The sequence below is a fragment of the Drosophila mojavensis genome, unplaced genomic scaffold, assembly GCF_018153725.1.
Source record: "Drosophila mojavensis isolate 15081-1352.22 unplaced genomic scaffold, ASM1815372v1 contig_151, whole genome shotgun sequence".
NCBI classification, from domain to species: Eukaryota; Metazoa; Arthropoda; class Insecta; order Diptera; family Drosophilidae; genus Drosophila; species Drosophila mojavensis.
Genome location: NW_025318684.1, coordinates 1,150,393 through 1,167,012, shown reverse-complemented (window position 1 = coordinate 1,167,012; position 16,620 = coordinate 1,150,393). Strand labels below are relative to the sequence as shown.

The window sequence follows — 16,620 nt, the reverse complement described above, 5'->3', positions numbered from 1 at the left end:
AATAGTAAATGTTTACTAATAATAAATAAAATCAGCTGTTTAGTATTTTGCGTTGGATTGGAACAGTTCTCTTCATGGTAGATCGAAGCGAGCTGGGTAAGTTTGTCATCACAGTAGGATCTATACTTTCTTAGGAATTTACTATATGCGCACCTTTTGGATATCCTGAACGGACATTGGTAATCAGTAACCTGCGTAAAAGAGTATATTTTAATATCAAGCATAATTTAGTATATTCAAATAATACGTTTTGTCTGACTTCCATTCCGATTAAATTTTTTCCGTTAATTCATATTTCATTTATGGTTTAAATGATGGGGAATCCGTAGATAAATCATCGTATATCATAATAGATATTCAAAAGTAATTTATGTATTTATCGAAATTCCGACGAGCCTTGATTTTGAGTCTCCTATTGAACACTAGGTCTTTCACATTTTCAAGTGGATAGGCTGAAAACGATTGGGAAACAAGAATTAATTTCGAGCTGAATAAAAAATATAAAAGTCGAATTTGTAAAATATTCAGTTGCGAAGGTGTAGAGTTTCATCAAATTTCTTCAAGAGTAGCAAATAATGAAAATCATCAGCAGAGATAATCGAAAAATAGTTTATAATTTATTTGACTCACCATGGCAACTTGTTGGTAAATTCTGCATTGCTTCCGTATCTGGAATGGAAAACGATCATGGTGAAACAGTCGAAATTTTTATTTTTATTTTTTTCTTGAAACAGCAAAATCTCAGTTACAATGGTGAAAATGTTCATCAATAAACGTGTTTCAAGAGTAGCAAATAATAAACTATATCATCATGTATATATATATATATATATATATATACACAGCTGTGAAAAATAAAATAGCACCACTTGCAATTGCAAAGTTTAAGAAGTTCTCCGCGATGAATTTATCAGTGTATCGATCTACTTATTTTTTTATAAAGCAGAAAACAATAAATGATTGCAACAAATAACAATAATCACAGAAATATTTAACGTTTTTATATACTTTAAAAAGGTCTCAAAAAGTTCAAGTGGTTCTATTTCATTTTTCACAGCTGTGTGTATATACAATCTATTTATTATAATTGTATGTTGACTTACCATATTCAAATCCTATTAGAACTTATTGATTGGCCTGAAAATGCATAATATAGTTAATACTTTATAGTAAATATGCGGATTATATTTGTTTTACTGGATTCAGTTGCTTTAAGAATTTCCATCAAAATTTGATCAGAGACGAAAAATAAAATACATCATTTTGAATATATTTAAAAGCGTAATCGAATATATTACTCACCATTTGAGAGCTGTAGAGGTTGAGCTAGTATAGTTCCTGCAAAGAAAGAGAGCCCCTATTCCCTACAAATTCCCAACCACCCCCGCTCCCTGCGCCAAAGACGAAATAGCCACGAGCAAAGTAGCAAGAGTAGAAGAGCTTTACTTTTCTTTTTTTTATATTTATTTCTTGTTTATATTGTAAGACATGCCCGAGCTTGAAGTCATTCACACAGTAGGCGTCCACTCACTGACCCGCAAATCGAATAATTTAAACAGCCTCCTGTACGGGAGGCTCATAGCCTTCGGGGCGGTCAATGACAGCGCCCTCAGCGGAAACAACAGCTTCGGTTGTCTTGCCACCACCATCACCATGGAGCTCCAGAAGCTTGGATATATCGAAGCGAGGCTTCTTGAGTACCTTCACCTTGCGAATGTAGACATCATGTAGTGGATAGATGCGCTGGCAGCTCTTCTCAATATCCTTAGCAATCGAGTCCAAGGCCAATTTGTTCACCAGCTGCTTCAGATCGGCGCCGCTCACTTCATTGGTAATGATGTCGGTCATGCGGGCCCGAATCTTACGCACCTGCGACTGCTGGGCATAGCAGGTCTTGCGCTGCGACTGCTGATCCTTGAATGTGAATCCAATACAGAACACACGAAGCAAGTATCCGTCTACGGTCTTTGCCTCCACAATGGCCTCGATGAGAGTCTGCCATTTCTTTACCATTGATCTATGTTTTTTTCAGTGAAACATTTGAATATACATATATGTATATATATATATACATATAAATACATATGTATTTATTCGTCTGTCATACCTGTACTTGTCTGTTGTCAAGTCCATACCATGGAAATTGCAGAGCACATTGCGATCCTGCACATCTTCGGCGATCAGACGAAATTTACGGAATGAACGCTCGGGGTCAATGTCTTTTTGCAAGTCTGCAAGCGAAACTTCAAACACACGACCTTTAAGGTAGTCGGAGGCAATGCGTTGGCCCTGCGTACGGTTCACGAGGGTTTTGCCAATCTGCCTGGTTTGAAACATGTTTGGCGCTTTGACATCGTACCAATCTTTGCGCGAAAATGGATCAACTACCTTCTTTTTACCACCTTTTTTGCCGCCTTTCGAGAGACCCTTATTTTTGCCGACCGCCATGGTAAACTTCTAAACCGGAAAAGGTCGAGCCACGTTGAGTAACTGTCAAAAGAAAGGAAACCGAAAATAGTGTTGTTAAATCCCACAAAGATGCTTCAGAGTTGCCTTGCACACAACTGATATCCGATTATTCTTTTGGATAACTAACTGAAATCACTAACCATAGAACATGGTTAGTGCTAAAATGGAACTGAAAATAGTATTTTATATGTTTACATTTATTTTTGTCAATATTGACTATGTGTATCGGAGTAAATTAAATATAAATGTATATAAATATATTTTATATTATATTGTGAAAAATAACAAATATTTAATTAAAATGTAAAAATTATAAATGCATAGTTATTTCATTTATAAATATTCTTTACCTAATATATGATAATCTTTTTTAGCAACAATTAGTTTATCGAATATCAACAATCGGTCATTTTTCTTTCCGATTCATTTTGTATTGGTATACATACGGCGTTTAGATGGTTTGTTTGTATTGAAATTTGGTATTTATCAATTTGTACAGATTGGGCACACACTCTCAGTTATTCATTGCATCCATTTTTGTTCTGCTTGGTTCCTTTTTAAATTAATTTTACAATGAAATGTTTCTAATTCTTTGTGCTATAAACAATCTTACACAATTCATTAATTATATACAGTGCTAGTAAAAAATATATTATTTAAGTGGCAATCCGTAACGACTCCAGTACAATAATTATGGGTACGGCTTAGTGATATTGGGCTTGATTCGTTCAGTTCGATGCTATCATTTGGAGCTCACGCTTAATTCTTGATCTCAAAATATGCTTTCTTTACCATACCATATATATATATATATATATACGTGTGTGTAAACGTAACAACGAGTGAAATATACAACAAATTTATTTACCAAGAGCAATTCATATAAATGTGCTATTTGTCTGTCACCCAGCCCTCGCCTGAACGCAACAAAATCTGCTGCTGCCGAATATACCTCTGAATTACACACCTATACGTACATACACATAAACACACATATTTGGAGAATCCTGCAATGTACAACAATTGAAAAAGAACAATAACAGTCATGGATACAAATGATTTTGCCTATGAACATTACGGTATATTAGTTCAAAATGATGAAGAATTGCCCAAATCCCTAAATGTTCAAAACCTAAGTAATGGTAAATGAAAAACATCTATTTTATAAATAAAATATATAGAGCGATGTAAAATCGTCGGTCCCTTGGGCGTCGTTATAACCGGATTCCCGATATATATATGTATATATAAATATATACATAGTGGAATCCGGTTATATAAAATTATATACATATATTTATAAAAATATATTATACATATAAATATGAATAATATAAAAAAAATATATATATACATATATATAAATATATACATAGTGGAATCCGGTTATAACGACGCTCAAGGGACCGACGACTGACGACCGTCGCTATACCCGTTGGACGCTTAAACCAGAAGGAGCAAATAAAAAGGATTTTCTTTTCTTTTTAAATGTGTATATATACAGTCGACTCTCGTCATTTAAAACCTGCGATATTTCGAATTTCTCATAAATTCAAAGTAATCACGCGTCCCCTACAAATTCTCTTTATATTATATTTTTATGCACTCAGTAATTCGAACTTAAAAATATTTACTAAGATGCGGTAATTCGTACTCATGTGTTTGTACGATCTTTGAATTGCTTCCGCACTAATCGCTTCGTTAGTATACATATTAAAATTTTGTATGAAATATGAGTCCTAAAAAAAGTTGAAAAAGTAGAAGGAGGGGAGAAGAAAAGCAACAATGTGCTTCGGACCAAACCCTTATAAATGAGTTCTTTTCTAAGATTCATTAATTTGTACATACATTACAAGTATGTCAAATATTATTTTCTCTCAAAAATGTTGAACCACTTAATATTTCGAACATTCGATAATTCGTAGTAATTTAAGAGTCTTTGAATTTCGAAATACCGAGAGTCGTCTGTATATATATGTATATATATTTGTATATTTTTGCTTACACAATATTGATTTTAGTTATCGAATTAATTGTAATAAATAATAAAACGGAGAGAAAAATGTTAATAAATTTACTTATATACAGACATATACAGTTTTTCTCTATTCTTTCTATAGTTTTAGGGACAGAAGACATTGGACATAGTAGCGAATTGGTGCTTGTTTCGCAGCATGATTCCTTTCGCCAAACGGATTTTCGAAATAATAGTTTGCACTTTGATGGAAAATCATTGTTAAAGCCGCCAACAAAGATGTGAGTAAAGTTTTGAGGGCATCGCTGTCCGGTTTCTGATTTTATATGTGTTTTAAAACTTTCTGCACAGGGAAGGGAACGCAAATAATGCATTGGAAAGCACAAAGCATTTGGAGGAGAGTGTTTCACAAGATTTGGTTAATTGCATGCAAATATTAAGACAAGATCGATCAAATGTTCAACCAGAACCAGCTATGGATAGGAAACATATGGCACTGATGTCGGGAAATGGCAAGTCCCGGCGGTGGGAACAGAAACTAGTTCAAATTAAGACAATGGAGGGCGAATTTAGCGTTACAATGTGGGCATCGGGTACATCGGACGATGAGTATTCCAGTTCGGATCAAAATGCCGATGAAGTTGACTATTTAATTGGCAATGAAAGTGCGCTAAATTCCGAACAGATAAAAAAAAATGAAACAGTATTACAGCAACAGCAGCAGGATCAATTATTTTTTCAACAGCAGCAAGAGCAATTTCTACAACTACAGCCTCAATTAATTCTCTCGATGAATGGGGCAACAGCGGCAGCAGCAACAGCAGCAACAGCAGCAACAGCAGCAACAGCAGCAGCGGCAGCAGATAAATGTAATCCTAGTTCAAAAAGAAATTTATGTTGTGAAACACAAATGTCATCGTATGTAGCCATATCCCAGGGACGTCGCCTAATCAATGAAGAAACTCTGCTGGTTGATAGCAATCAATCATTAGTGCCAAATGATGATTGTGATATAAATAACGATGTCACTACTGCATCAGCATCAGTAACTTTCGGTATAACTCAGTCGCATGGTGATGAATGCAGTTAACTTTAATATTTTTCATTTATTTGATATATATAGCAACAGCACCGGCAACAGCAGCCCCAGGGACAGCAGGAGCGCCACCAATAGCAACAGAATCGGCTGAGTCAGCGGATACCACCGACTTTGGACAATTTGGCAATGATAAAAAGATCCCCTGTCCACATAAGGGCTGCCATAAATACTTTCGTGATTCATCCGCAATGCGTAAACATTTGCATACACACGGACCTCGCGTTCATGTGTGCGCTGAATGTGGCAAGGCATTTGTTGAGAGCTCAAAACTGAAGAGGCATCAACTAGTGCACACGGGCGAAAAACCATTTCAATGCACATTCGAGGGTTGTGGCAAACGTTTCTCATTAGATTTTAATTTAAGGTAACACCACCTATCCACCTACGGTTGTAAAAACATTATATGTTAAAACACATTGTTTATTATACCAGAACGCATGTGAGAATTCATACTGGAGATAGACCTTTTGTATGCCCGTTCGATGCGTGCAATAAAAAGTTCGCTCAGTCGACAAATTTAAAATCCCACATCTTAACACATGCAAAAGCCAAGTAAGTAATGTTTCTATAAAAGCAGTCGATCGAATATATATATTTAATTAATGTCATTTCAGGCGAAATACAGCCAATCCGCGCCATAACATTTGCCCCAACAACGAGCCTCTAAGCCCCAGTGGGGAAAGCTCTACAAACTTAATAAAAGTAGAATTGCGTGATACAACTATGTCAGAAACCCAAGCACCATTTGTAATGTATGCCGACTAAAATATTAGTGTGTATATAAACAGAACACTCAAAATCTTGTGTAAGCTTATATTCGTAAGGTTTTATATATTATATACAGCAGATATATATTAAAGCATAACAAGAACATAGTATGTATATATGTAGCTACGTACCTAAGTTATTTGGTAAGAAACATTTATTTTCTCATGAAAAGTATCATTAAATGGAACGCAAATTAAACGCTGTGTTTATATTGCGAAACGAATCGAGTAAATGAAAACACATTACGAATTTACTATAAGTGTGGGCAGTACTATGGGCTTACTTTGGCAACTTAATTGTTTAATAACTTTTCTAGTGGATGGACTCTCTTCATGAAACTTTTAGAAGATTGTGTTTGTATCTTTAGAATGCGTGCATTTGCTAAAGGGGGCTATTTACAGACGAAATTGTTTCACGAACATGTTCACCGAGTTTGCCTACTAACTAAGCGAACATTTTCACGAACATGTTCTCGAACATCATTCTAAAACAAATTTTGGACTGTGAACATGGCAGAAGAAAACAAAATCGAACTTAATGGCAATTAATGTTTATTTAAAACAAAAGAAAGCACCTGACTTTGCGCTTCTTTTTATTTTTTCCAGTTCCCGCCTGTATGCAGCGTGCAGACAATTTACTTTTGCTTTGACGACATTAATTGTGGCGTTTTCTTCGACAACTTTATATTTCAATTATAATTTGTCTCATTATTTTTGGCGCAACTTTTTAGTTTGATAGTTTTCGCTTTTATTTTGCCACAAAGCCGGCTCATTTTGGCCCATGTTGTTGTTGGGATATATTTCTAGAAATGATGTTCGTGCGAACACTCGGATCCATTGTCGAACATGTTCGCACGAACACCCGTAAGATAGAAACATTTCTATTTTCATGCGAATACAAACGTCGAACAAAATGTTCGGCCGAACACTCCTATCCACATTCGAATATTTGACGAACACAACATGTTCGTGTAAAAATTTCGTCTGTGGATAGCCCCCTTAAAACTAATACTATTTGAAATACACCTTTTACAAATTTGTTGGTGAGGGGGTGGGGGCTAAATTTTAACAAAATTCGAAATTCAATAAATATTTATGATTCTACATTTGAAGACTCCTTCTCTAAAGGTATATATGTAGGTATAAGATATAATAAAATAACTTATTTATAAGGTTTTCAGTCGATAAAAAAACCGGAATGAGTTATCGATATGCGCGCTATATATACGAAGTCTCTAGCTCTTATATCTTCTGAAAGCGGCGCTTTCAAACATACGGACAGACGGACCGACAGAGAGACAGACAGACAGACTGGGCTAAATCGACGCAGCTCGTCGCCCTGATCAAGAATGTATATACTCTGTGGGGTCTGCCACGCCTCCCTCTGCCTGTTACATATGTGACTTTCAACAAAGTCATTATACCCTGATTTCCCATTTTCTATGGGTTCAGAGTATAATAAGCAGAAAATTATCTACATGAAATATTTCAATTTCTCAAGCTGTCCACTGTAAATATATATTAATTTAATTTTTTTTTTATTTATTTATTGCTATTTTGTTAGTGTATTCAGAGCCGTATAAAAAAAAAAAAGCTTTCAGCTTGTTTTATCAATTTCTTCGCGCGTCGCTTTCGGATTTTGCTTTAGGCTAAAAGCTGGTCTTAATTGTAAATTTTTTTGATGATACGACGTCTGTAACTCATTGATTGACAATGGAGTATTTCGGCGTAACTTGAAATCTGTAAAATATTAAGATATTATTATATATTATATTTATATTTATTTTTATGCTCACCATGAACGTGTGTCTGCGAGCTTTTGATTCTTTCTAGCCAATGATCATTGTTTTTACGATTAGGCCGAAAGTAGTTTTTCACTATGTTCACCTTATATGTTTCAGGCGATTCCTCGCTGATAACCTATATTTATGAATAAATTAATAAATAAATAAATTTATACATGTATATATATATATATATATATATATATACTTACTGTACTGTCTTCAAATTCAATAGAGTCTCGTCTATTGTAAACATCTTCTAAGTAGGAATTCAAGTTTTTGTTGTCAAATACGTTTTGTTTGTGAAATGGAGATCTAAGATTGGCTGGTGGTAATTTGAGATTGTTTTCAATATCATTGGGTAGTTTCCAGGTCTTGAGATCATCATTCCAAAGCGAGTTTTCCAATATATGTTCCGCATTCCTGAATACAATAAGAGAACAAGTAAGAAAGCTCTAGTCGAGATTGCTCGACTATGAGCTCCCCTAAGCCCTTCGAGCACAAATTATTCGCTTCTTTTCTGCTGACACAAGAAACAGCACAAGGATAGGCATACGCACGATAGGCATAAACACACATTGTAATGCTATTGGATTGACTGCAGTGTGGTCTTACTACGGGAACTTAATTGCTTAATAACATTTTTTGTGGACTATCTTCATGAAACTTTCAGATGATGATAATAACATTATTATGAGTGCAATTGCCAAATCTCAAGTATCTAGTAATTGATGTATGACTTATAGATTTATTGGTGAGGGGGTGTATATAACAATAATCTAAATTCTATAAAATATATATGAATCTACATTAAAGATGCACCAGATAAAAATGTATTGCTGATTTTCTAGAATGGTTTTAATCGGTAACAAAATAACGGGACAAGTTATCGACAAGTTATAGACACAGACTTAGGAAAAAATTTCAAGTCTCTAAATCTTATATCTTCTGAGATCGACGCGTTCAAGCATACGGACGGACAGGGCAAAATCGACTCAGCTCGTCGCCCTGATAACGAATATATATGCTTTAAGGGGTCTGCCACGCCTCCTTCTGCCTGTTATTAAACAGAGCCATTATACCCTGATTTCCCATTTTCAATAGGTTCAGGCTATAATAAAATGTACAGTTCAGTAAAACTGGAAAACAGAATTTTTTGTTACCAGTTTCGCCCAGTTTTTCTTAGAATCGGTTGCGCTTTGCAAAAGAGAAGTTGATAGAACTTTAAGTGTCGACCTAGTTGCCGAATTTCGTCCAAGTAATCCTCACGATCCATTTGAAATTCTGAGTTCAGATCAGACACTTCACGTTCGAGCATCTTGATCTTCTGGGCATACTTCTTGATGCGCTCGTTTTTCATATTGATTTCCTGCTGAATGCTGGCGTAGTGATCTTGGAGCAGATCCCGATCCTCACTCTCCACGCGACTCAAAGCATGGGCAATGGCACTCAAATGTCTCTTTGCCTCCAATTTACGCATTCGATGACGCTCCTGGAGTTGCAGGTCGTCAACTCTTTCGCCACCTATCAGAGCCTGTTTGATTAGATCGATTCGTTTGCGTGCATGCAACTGAAAGTCTTCGTTGATGGCTTCGTTTGATTGTTCACTTTTTGCAACTGGCGGGACATCCTTCATCTCGTCGATCATCTGCTGTCGCACCTTGACTTTAGCCTCTTCCAGCCACAGCTCCTTCTGTTTATTGTTGTCCTCAACAAACTTATGCAGGACAACACTTTCATGTTGCTGGCTCTCATCGAGCATGCGCTTCAAATTGAGGATCTCCTCTTGATACTTTCTTAATTGAGCATCCTTCGGATCCTCATTGATTCGAGGTGCATTCGATATGTTCTTCGCTCGACAGGCATACCGCAGCGTAGACAATGTCTCGTCGTAGTTGCTTGCAGCCGGCGAAATGCATGCAATCATCAACGTCTTTGTATTGCCTCCTAAGGAATCCTGAAATAAAATCGATTACACTATTCAACAAAATTTGCATTTTCTACTGAGTTTTGATGAGCTTGAAAGTGCATGAAGAGTGTCGTAATGCTGAACGATTCTTCAATTTGTGATATCTACAAACCTAAATAGTAGCATACTTTGATGCAAGAAATCTGTTATACACTTCAAGTGCAATGTTTCATTGTTCTGAAGCACCGTGGAAAAATACTCGTAAACAAGTAAGAAAACTCTAGTCGAGAGTGTTCGACTAGATACTACCCTGAACTAAACTAATAAAAATGCCCATTTAGTATGGCTAAAATTTCAATTTCGATGTAAATGAAATAGAAAACTCATTTAATTAAATATAAATATATTTTGAAACAATTACAAAAATTAACATCAGTTGCACCGATCGGCATTCGAACCGCGACTTCTCGATCGAGCGTCACGCCGCTACTCACTACGCCACCCCACTTTTCGAGGGTCCGTTGGCAAACCTGAAGTAATTTCACTGCTGCAGCGCCATCTAGCAGATTCTAAGAAGCAGATTCTAGAAGAAGTTTGAATGTATGTGTGCACACGTATACGAAGACTGTTGTAGCTGCTGCACGTGCGTTTGTTAATTGGCCAAACAATTTATTATTTTTTAATGTTGATTGACTTAACGGAATTTAATGAAACTTTCAGCATATGATCTACATATTCTATTGAATATTTGACAAATTTAAAAAAATGAAAAATCATTCACGATTAGCTATACTGGCATCTGACTTGAACCTGAATGCTTTTATTCGATAAAAACATAACGGAATGATTTATCGAATTTTAAAAGCAAACTTGATATCCGCGCCGTTTATAAGGTCATTTAACCCTCTAGGACGTAAGAGTGCCTTGAGGCACTTATTTACATTTTCTCACCTTCCAGGTAAACGAAAGAGCAACTGATATTTCAATAATTATTCGCATATGCACACATACACGCACACACAGAGACATTGGCTGCAGTGTGGGCTTACTATGGGAACTTAATTGTTAAATAACTTTTCTTGTGGATGAAACTTTTAGACTATAAATATAACATAGATATGCATGTATTTGCCAAATCACAAGTCCCTAGTATTTGAAATACGCCATTTACAAATGTCATGGTGAGGGGGTGAATTAAAAGTAGGGGGTAAATTTTGACAAAAACCTAAATTGCATAAAATGCATATAAGTATACATAAAAAAATTTGGAGATTCTAACTTTAAAGATGTAGGAGATATAAATTTATTACTGGTTTTCGATAATGCTTTTAATCGATAACATAACAACGGGGCAAGTTATCGATAATTAAAGCAAAGCTCGATATGCGCGTCAAGTCTCTAGCTCTTATATCTTCTGAGATTGACGCGTTTAAACATACGGACAAACGGACAGACGGACAGGGCCAAATCGACTCAGATCGTCGCCCTGATCAAGAATATATATACTTTGTGGGGTCTGCCACGCCTCCTTCTGCCTGTTACATACATTTCAAAAAAACCATTATACCCTGATTTCCAATTTTCAATGGGTTCAGGGTATAAAAAACAGCTTTACACAAGCTCTTGTAGGCTCACACTGTGTTTCCAGTTTATGCTATACTGATATACCCATTTTCCAAACATATCTATAAAACACAGTATACACAGCTTAAACGCACCTGCAGTAAACGCGTCAGCTTGGAGTCTCTGTATGGTACATGTTTTGTTTTACCGTCAACTAGGGCTGATATCACATTTCCCAATGCGGATAGTGATAAATTGATCTTTGTCGCCTCCTTCAACCGCTCTCCGAATGCTCCAGTCTTACACTGCCTTTCGGAACCGGCTAAGTCGACCAGATTCAGTTTACCCCTACGTATTCCTCCGATAACTGGTGTCCTTGGCGAGTCGCCCACTGTCGATGATTCCTGAATTTGCTCCAGACTTATTGTGAATATTGTGTGAGATCGAGAGCTCTTCTCGTTCATTAATGTTGCGGCTGTTATTCGATTTTTGTTGCCGACATTTAGCCAGTTGTAACAATCGGTTGCATTCATCACAGCTTGACTAGTTAACGTTGGTACTGTAACACCCACGCCTGGTATATCCTTCAGCACATGATTCCTTATCCCAATCGATTCATTCGCACTTAACAGATCTCTTATATTCTCATTATAAATCTCCAAATAGCTCACTAAAGCCAAATACCTAACGCTCGTTGCTATTGAGATCGTTTCAAATATATGATCGAAGCATCTCTGTATGATGCCGCAGCTATCGACGGCTCCCGAATATCCTTCACCCTGATGAATTACAAAAGCGTTGAAAAGTAAGAGAGGGAGTGCAGGAGAGAAATATGTTCTTATAGAGTAAAGTTACCTGCATAGTGTGTGTTTTACCACATCCAGTCTGGCCATACGCAAATATGGTTCCATTGTAGCCCTCCAAAGTGCTCTCCACCAAAGAGTAGCACATATCGTTGTAGATCTTGTCCGTCTTTGAGAGACCATCATACACGCTGTCGAACTGAAATATTTTTTTCGGTGCACTGCGAACCAAGGGATTTACAACTGCAACAGTGTAGTCTCCAGTCTCTAAAATAGTCTTTACAAATTGAAAAAAGTATTAATTTTTCGAGTAGCTAACCTTCTTTATAGACACAATAGATCTATAACTTATATCAGGGACCGTAATGATTATAATTTTTATAGTAAAAATTAACAAAAATAAGAATTATTTTTTGATTAATTATAAAAAATATTTTTTAAATTATTATTTATATTAAATAATTTATATGATAATAATTAAAAATAATTATTACAGATAAATTTGTATACAACAAGTAAGAACAAGCTATAGTCGAGCCTGCCCGACTACGAGATCCCCTGAACCCTTCGAGCAACTGATATTTCAATAATTAATCGCACATGCATACACACACGCACACACACAGCCATACGCACGCACGCACAAACACGCCTTGGCTGCAGTGGTGGCTGACTATGGGAACTTAATTGTTGTGGATGTACTTTTTTCATGAAACTTTCAGATTATGAATATAACATAGATATGCAAAGCATAAGTCTCTAGTATTTGAAATACAAATATGAGGGTGAGGGGGTGAATTAGGGGTGGGGGGTAAATTTTGACAAAAACCGGAATTGTATAAAATTCATATAACATTTGGAGAGTCTAATTTGAAAGATGTAGGAGATACATATAAATTTATTACTGTTACTCGATCATGTTTTTAACTGATAACAAAATAACGGGGCAAGTTATCAATATTTAAAGCAAAACTCGATATGCGCGTGCTATACACGGACCTAGGAAAAAAAATTTCAAGTCTCTAACTCTTATATCTTCTCGATCGACGCGTTCAAACATACGGACAGACGGACAGATGGTCAGACGGTCAGACAGACAGACGGAGAGGGCCAAATCGACTCAGCTCGCCGCCCTGATCAAGAATATATATACTTTATGGAGTCTGCCACGCCTCCTTCTGTCTGTTACATACATTTAACAAAACCATTATACCCTGATTTCCCATTGAAAATGGGTTCAGGGTATAAAAATGCCGCGTCCTAGCAAATCTAATTTTCCCATCGGACCCGTAATGCAATTAGGCAACGGAATATCGCGAGTCAATTATCTGACGAAGAGCGAGAAATCGCCCGAGCAGAGCGCCGCTTTAGTATGCAGCAAAGAAGGGCCGTAATTCGAAGAAAGGTTGCTCGTGAAACGGCAATAAGAAATGGTTCCAGTATTGATTTGAATCGAACAGCGTTTCGATATGATTGCACCATTGACTACACCTTGCATCGTTTAGTTTGAATTGGTTCAATGGACGTTGTTTGCCAGCATTGTGGCCCATTGAAGTTTGCTGGTGAAACGCCCCTGCCTTTGTTGTAAAGTGGCATTACCATTGTTGGTCCTGCCACCAGAGTCATGGCGTTCCCTGCTTTATGGCGAAACACTAGAATCGCGACATTTTCTAGCGAACACTGTGAACGTGATTAATAAATATACGTGTTTTTTTTAGTACGTATAAAAGGTGAGGCAAATAATGAGCAATCGAATACAATATTACGTTACTGTTAATCACCAAACAGTTTTTCAACTTGATTAATTTATGTTTGATTAGCAGACAACAATGCCACGGAAACGCAAGGGGGCTAAATTGAGTCGTCGAACACTGAAATCTAGAGGCATGCAGGATAGAAGAGCACAAAGATCAGATCAAGAGAGGCAACAAAGCAATGCAGATGTCCGTGTAAGCATGGCGCAGTTACAATTGGAAGAGGCACGAGATGAGCGAAGCCAGCAAAGACAATTAGAACGAAGAGAAGCGCGCAGATTCGTAGTCAACAGCCGTAGAGGAATTGACCGACAACGTCAACAAGTAAATCGAGCACTTACAGCACATTCCAAAGTGGTCATTGGTACATTGGACAAAGAATACCCGCACTGCCATGCCCTTAAATTTAAAAATGAGCCGATCGGGGTGGTGCTCCTCAGGAAAAGAAAAACTCCCAGAAATTGAAACAGCGCCGGAACCATTGCACGGCTTCCTTATCCAGATTCTTTGCTGTTCTTGCAGTCAATGCGAAAATTCAATTCTTGTTTTCAAATGGCATCGTTTGGAGCAACGGAAATAGTTAAAAATACTGCTGCAAATGGTCAACAATTTAATCCCACATTCAAAGTCAAAGGCCAAGTTTACCACAAAGTCGGTTAACAATTGGTAGCCAAATGAACCTTATAAATTTGTACAAATTTACTTTATGGGTGGCGAGGACTCCGAACGGGCACTCGCCATCGCGTGGATGCCCGTTGCAACTATAATCACCTCAATTCACCTTTTGCAACGCGCTGACAGTTCCGAAATTAAATTTTAATTAATTTTAAGATATATTCTGCTATTCGGGGCGGAGACAAATCCAACAAATCAAAACCATGAAAATTGGTCCAGCAGATCTCGAGTTATAAGTGTTGTAACAAACCCGACTTTGTTTTATATATAGAGACTGTTAGGCGGTACGAAGTTCGCCGGGTCAACTAGTATATATATATTGTCTTTTTTTTTTTATACCCTGAACCCATTTTTAATGGGAAATCAGGGTATAATGGTTTTGTTGAAATGTATGTAACAGGCAGAAGGAGGCGTGGCAGACCCCACAAAGTATATATATTCTTGATCAGGGCGACGAGCTGAGTCGATTTGGCCCAGTCCGTCTGTCTGTCTGTCCGTCTGTCCGTATGTTTGAACGCGTCGATTTCCGAAGATATAAGAGCTAGAGACTTCAATTTTTTTTAAATGACCGTATATACAGCGCGGACGTCGAGTTTGCTTTTAAAATTCGATAAATCATCCCGTTATGTTTTTATCGAGTAAAAACATTCAGGTTCAAGTCAGATGCCACTATAGCTAATTGTGAATGATTTTTCTTTTTTTTTAAACAAATATTCAATATAGCATGTAGATCATATGCTGAAAGTTTCATTAAATTCCGTTCAGTCAAAAATTAATAAAAAATAATCAAATATTTGGCCAATTAACAAACGCACGTGCAGCAGCTACAACAGCATCGTATGCGTGTGCACACATACATTCAAACTTCTTCTAGAAACATTCGTTGAATCACATCAGCTGTTAGTTTCGTTTAGTTTTGGTAGATGGCGCAGCAGCAGTGAATCTATTTGAGTTTTGCCAGCGTCACTATCAGGAGTGGGGTGGCCTAGTGTGTTAGCTGTATGACGCTCGATCGAGAAGTTGTGGCTCGAATCCCGATCGGTGCAACTTACGTTAACTTTTTTAATTGTTTCAAAATATTTTTATATTTTATTAAATGAGTTTGGTAATTTATTTATATTTTTAAATACATCGAAATTGAAATTTTAGCCATACTAAATGGGCATTTTTAATTGTTGGGTTCAGGGTAGTATCTAGTCGAGCACTCTCGACTAGAGTTTTCTTACTTGTTTTTTTTTTAAGTATTCCTAATATTTTAAATATATTACCAAATTTTTAATAATTCATCAAAAAGAAATAATTAAATGCAAAAATATAATTACAATTTGTAGTCATGTAACGTACATCACATTTGCTGTCGATTTCCTTTTGATTCAATGGCCGACAGCGAACAATCACCTTTACATTTTCACCCATTACTCTTTATTTATTTGCTGTCGATACCTTTTTGTAGGACTCTGTTTTTGTTTATTACCGCTAATGTGGAGTAGACGGTCGATACTAACTGGCTATTGATTGCAATACTTTGAACTTCAACCAATATTTTGATACCCGTACACAAAGTGTAAAATGAGTATATTCGTTCGCTCGTACCGCGATCTTCTTATTTGGGAAACTCTTATGTCGGTAAATTAAGAAACTATAATTAATTAAAATATAATATATATATATATATCTATATATATATATATATGGAATATATATATTGATATATATATGGAATATTGAGATATACGCCGTGTATTTGAAAAGGTTTCCTTCCCCCCCCAACTTAGAACAAGCATCGATTTTAATCGGTGCTTCGATAATAATGGCTTAGTCA

At 36.5% G+C, this 16,620-nt stretch overlaps 3 protein-coding genes across 4 annotated transcripts; 1 reads left to right on the top strand and 2 right to left on the bottom strand.

Moving 5' to 3' along the window:
- Positions 1 to 1,441: 1,441 nt before the first annotated feature.
- LOC6585828 (40S ribosomal protein S3a) lies at positions 1,442 to 2,480 on the bottom strand. The gene is made up of 2 exons (XM_002011418.4): positions 2,108 to 2,480; positions 1,442 to 2,017 (listed from the first exon to the last, which is right to left on the bottom strand). The coding sequence occupies exons 1-2, from the start codon at positions 2,446 to 2,448 to the stop codon at positions 1,552 to 1,554; spliced, it is 807 nt and encodes a 268-aa protein (XP_002011454.1). The 5' UTR covers positions 2,449 to 2,480; the 3' UTR covers positions 1,442 to 1,551.
- A 478-nt stretch (positions 2,481 to 2,958) lies between these two features.
- On the top strand, positions 2,959 to 6,509 carry LOC6585826 (polycomb protein PHO). 2 transcript variants are annotated; one of them, XM_015160777.3, is made up of 7 exons: positions 2,959 to 3,166; positions 3,380 to 3,611; positions 4,590 to 4,725; positions 4,796 to 5,499; positions 5,568 to 5,907; positions 5,976 to 6,095; positions 6,158 to 6,509. In XM_015160777.3, the coding sequence occupies exons 2-7, from the start codon at positions 3,515 to 3,517 to the stop codon at positions 6,306 to 6,308; spliced, it is 1,548 nt and encodes a 515-aa protein (XP_015016263.1). In that variant the 5' UTR covers positions 2,959 to 3,166; positions 3,380 to 3,514; the 3' UTR covers positions 6,309 to 6,509. The 2 variants fall into 2 exon arrangements, with proteins under 2 accessions (XP_015016263.1, XP_015016264.1); XM_015160778.3 differs by lacking the exon at positions 3,380 to 3,611.
- A 1,320-nt stretch (positions 6,510 to 7,829) lies between these two features.
- On the bottom strand, positions 7,830 to 16,443 carry LOC6585825 (osmotic avoidance abnormal protein 3). The gene is made up of 7 exons (XM_002011415.4): positions 16,143 to 16,443; positions 12,422 to 12,646; positions 11,722 to 12,345; positions 9,258 to 10,051; positions 8,307 to 8,517; positions 8,107 to 8,230; positions 7,830 to 8,050 (listed from the first exon to the last, which is right to left on the bottom strand). The coding sequence occupies exons 1-7, from the start codon at positions 16,212 to 16,214 to the stop codon at positions 7,908 to 7,910; spliced, it is 2,193 nt and encodes a 730-aa protein (XP_002011451.2). The 5' UTR covers positions 16,215 to 16,443; the 3' UTR covers positions 7,830 to 7,907.
- Between the last annotated feature and the right edge of the window lie 177 nt (positions 16,444 to 16,620).

Coding starts and splice junctions, on each gene's coding strand:
- LOC6585828 (XM_002011418.4), bottom strand. CDS start 2,448: ATGGCGGTCGGCAAAAATAAGGGTCTCTCGAAAGGCGGCAAAAAAGGT. Junction 2,018..2,107: donor TTGACAACAGACAAGTACAG/GTATGACAGACG, acceptor AAAAAAACATAG/ATCAATGGTAAAGAAATGGC.
- LOC6585826 (XM_015160777.3), top strand. CDS start 3,515: ATGGATACAAATGATTTTGCCTATGAACATTACGGTATATTAGTTCAA. Junction 3,612..4,589: donor TGTTCAAAACCTAAGTAATG/GTAAATGAAAAA, acceptor TTCTTTCTATAG/TTTTAGGGACAGAAGACATT. Junction 5,908..5,975: donor TCATTAGATTTTAATTTAAG/GTAACACCACCT, acceptor TTATTATACCAG/AACGCATGTGAGAATTCATA.
- LOC6585825 (XM_002011415.4), bottom strand. CDS start 16,214: ATGGGTGAAAATGTAAAGGTGATTGTTCGCTGTCGGCCATTGAATCAA. Junction 12,346..12,421: donor GTAAAACACACACTATGCAG/GTAACTTTACTC, acceptor GTAATTCATCAG/GGTGAAGGATATTCGGGAGC. Junction 8,231..8,306: donor TTGAATTTGAAGACAGTACA/GTAAGTATATAT, acceptor TCATAAATATAG/GTTATCAGCGAGGAATCGCC.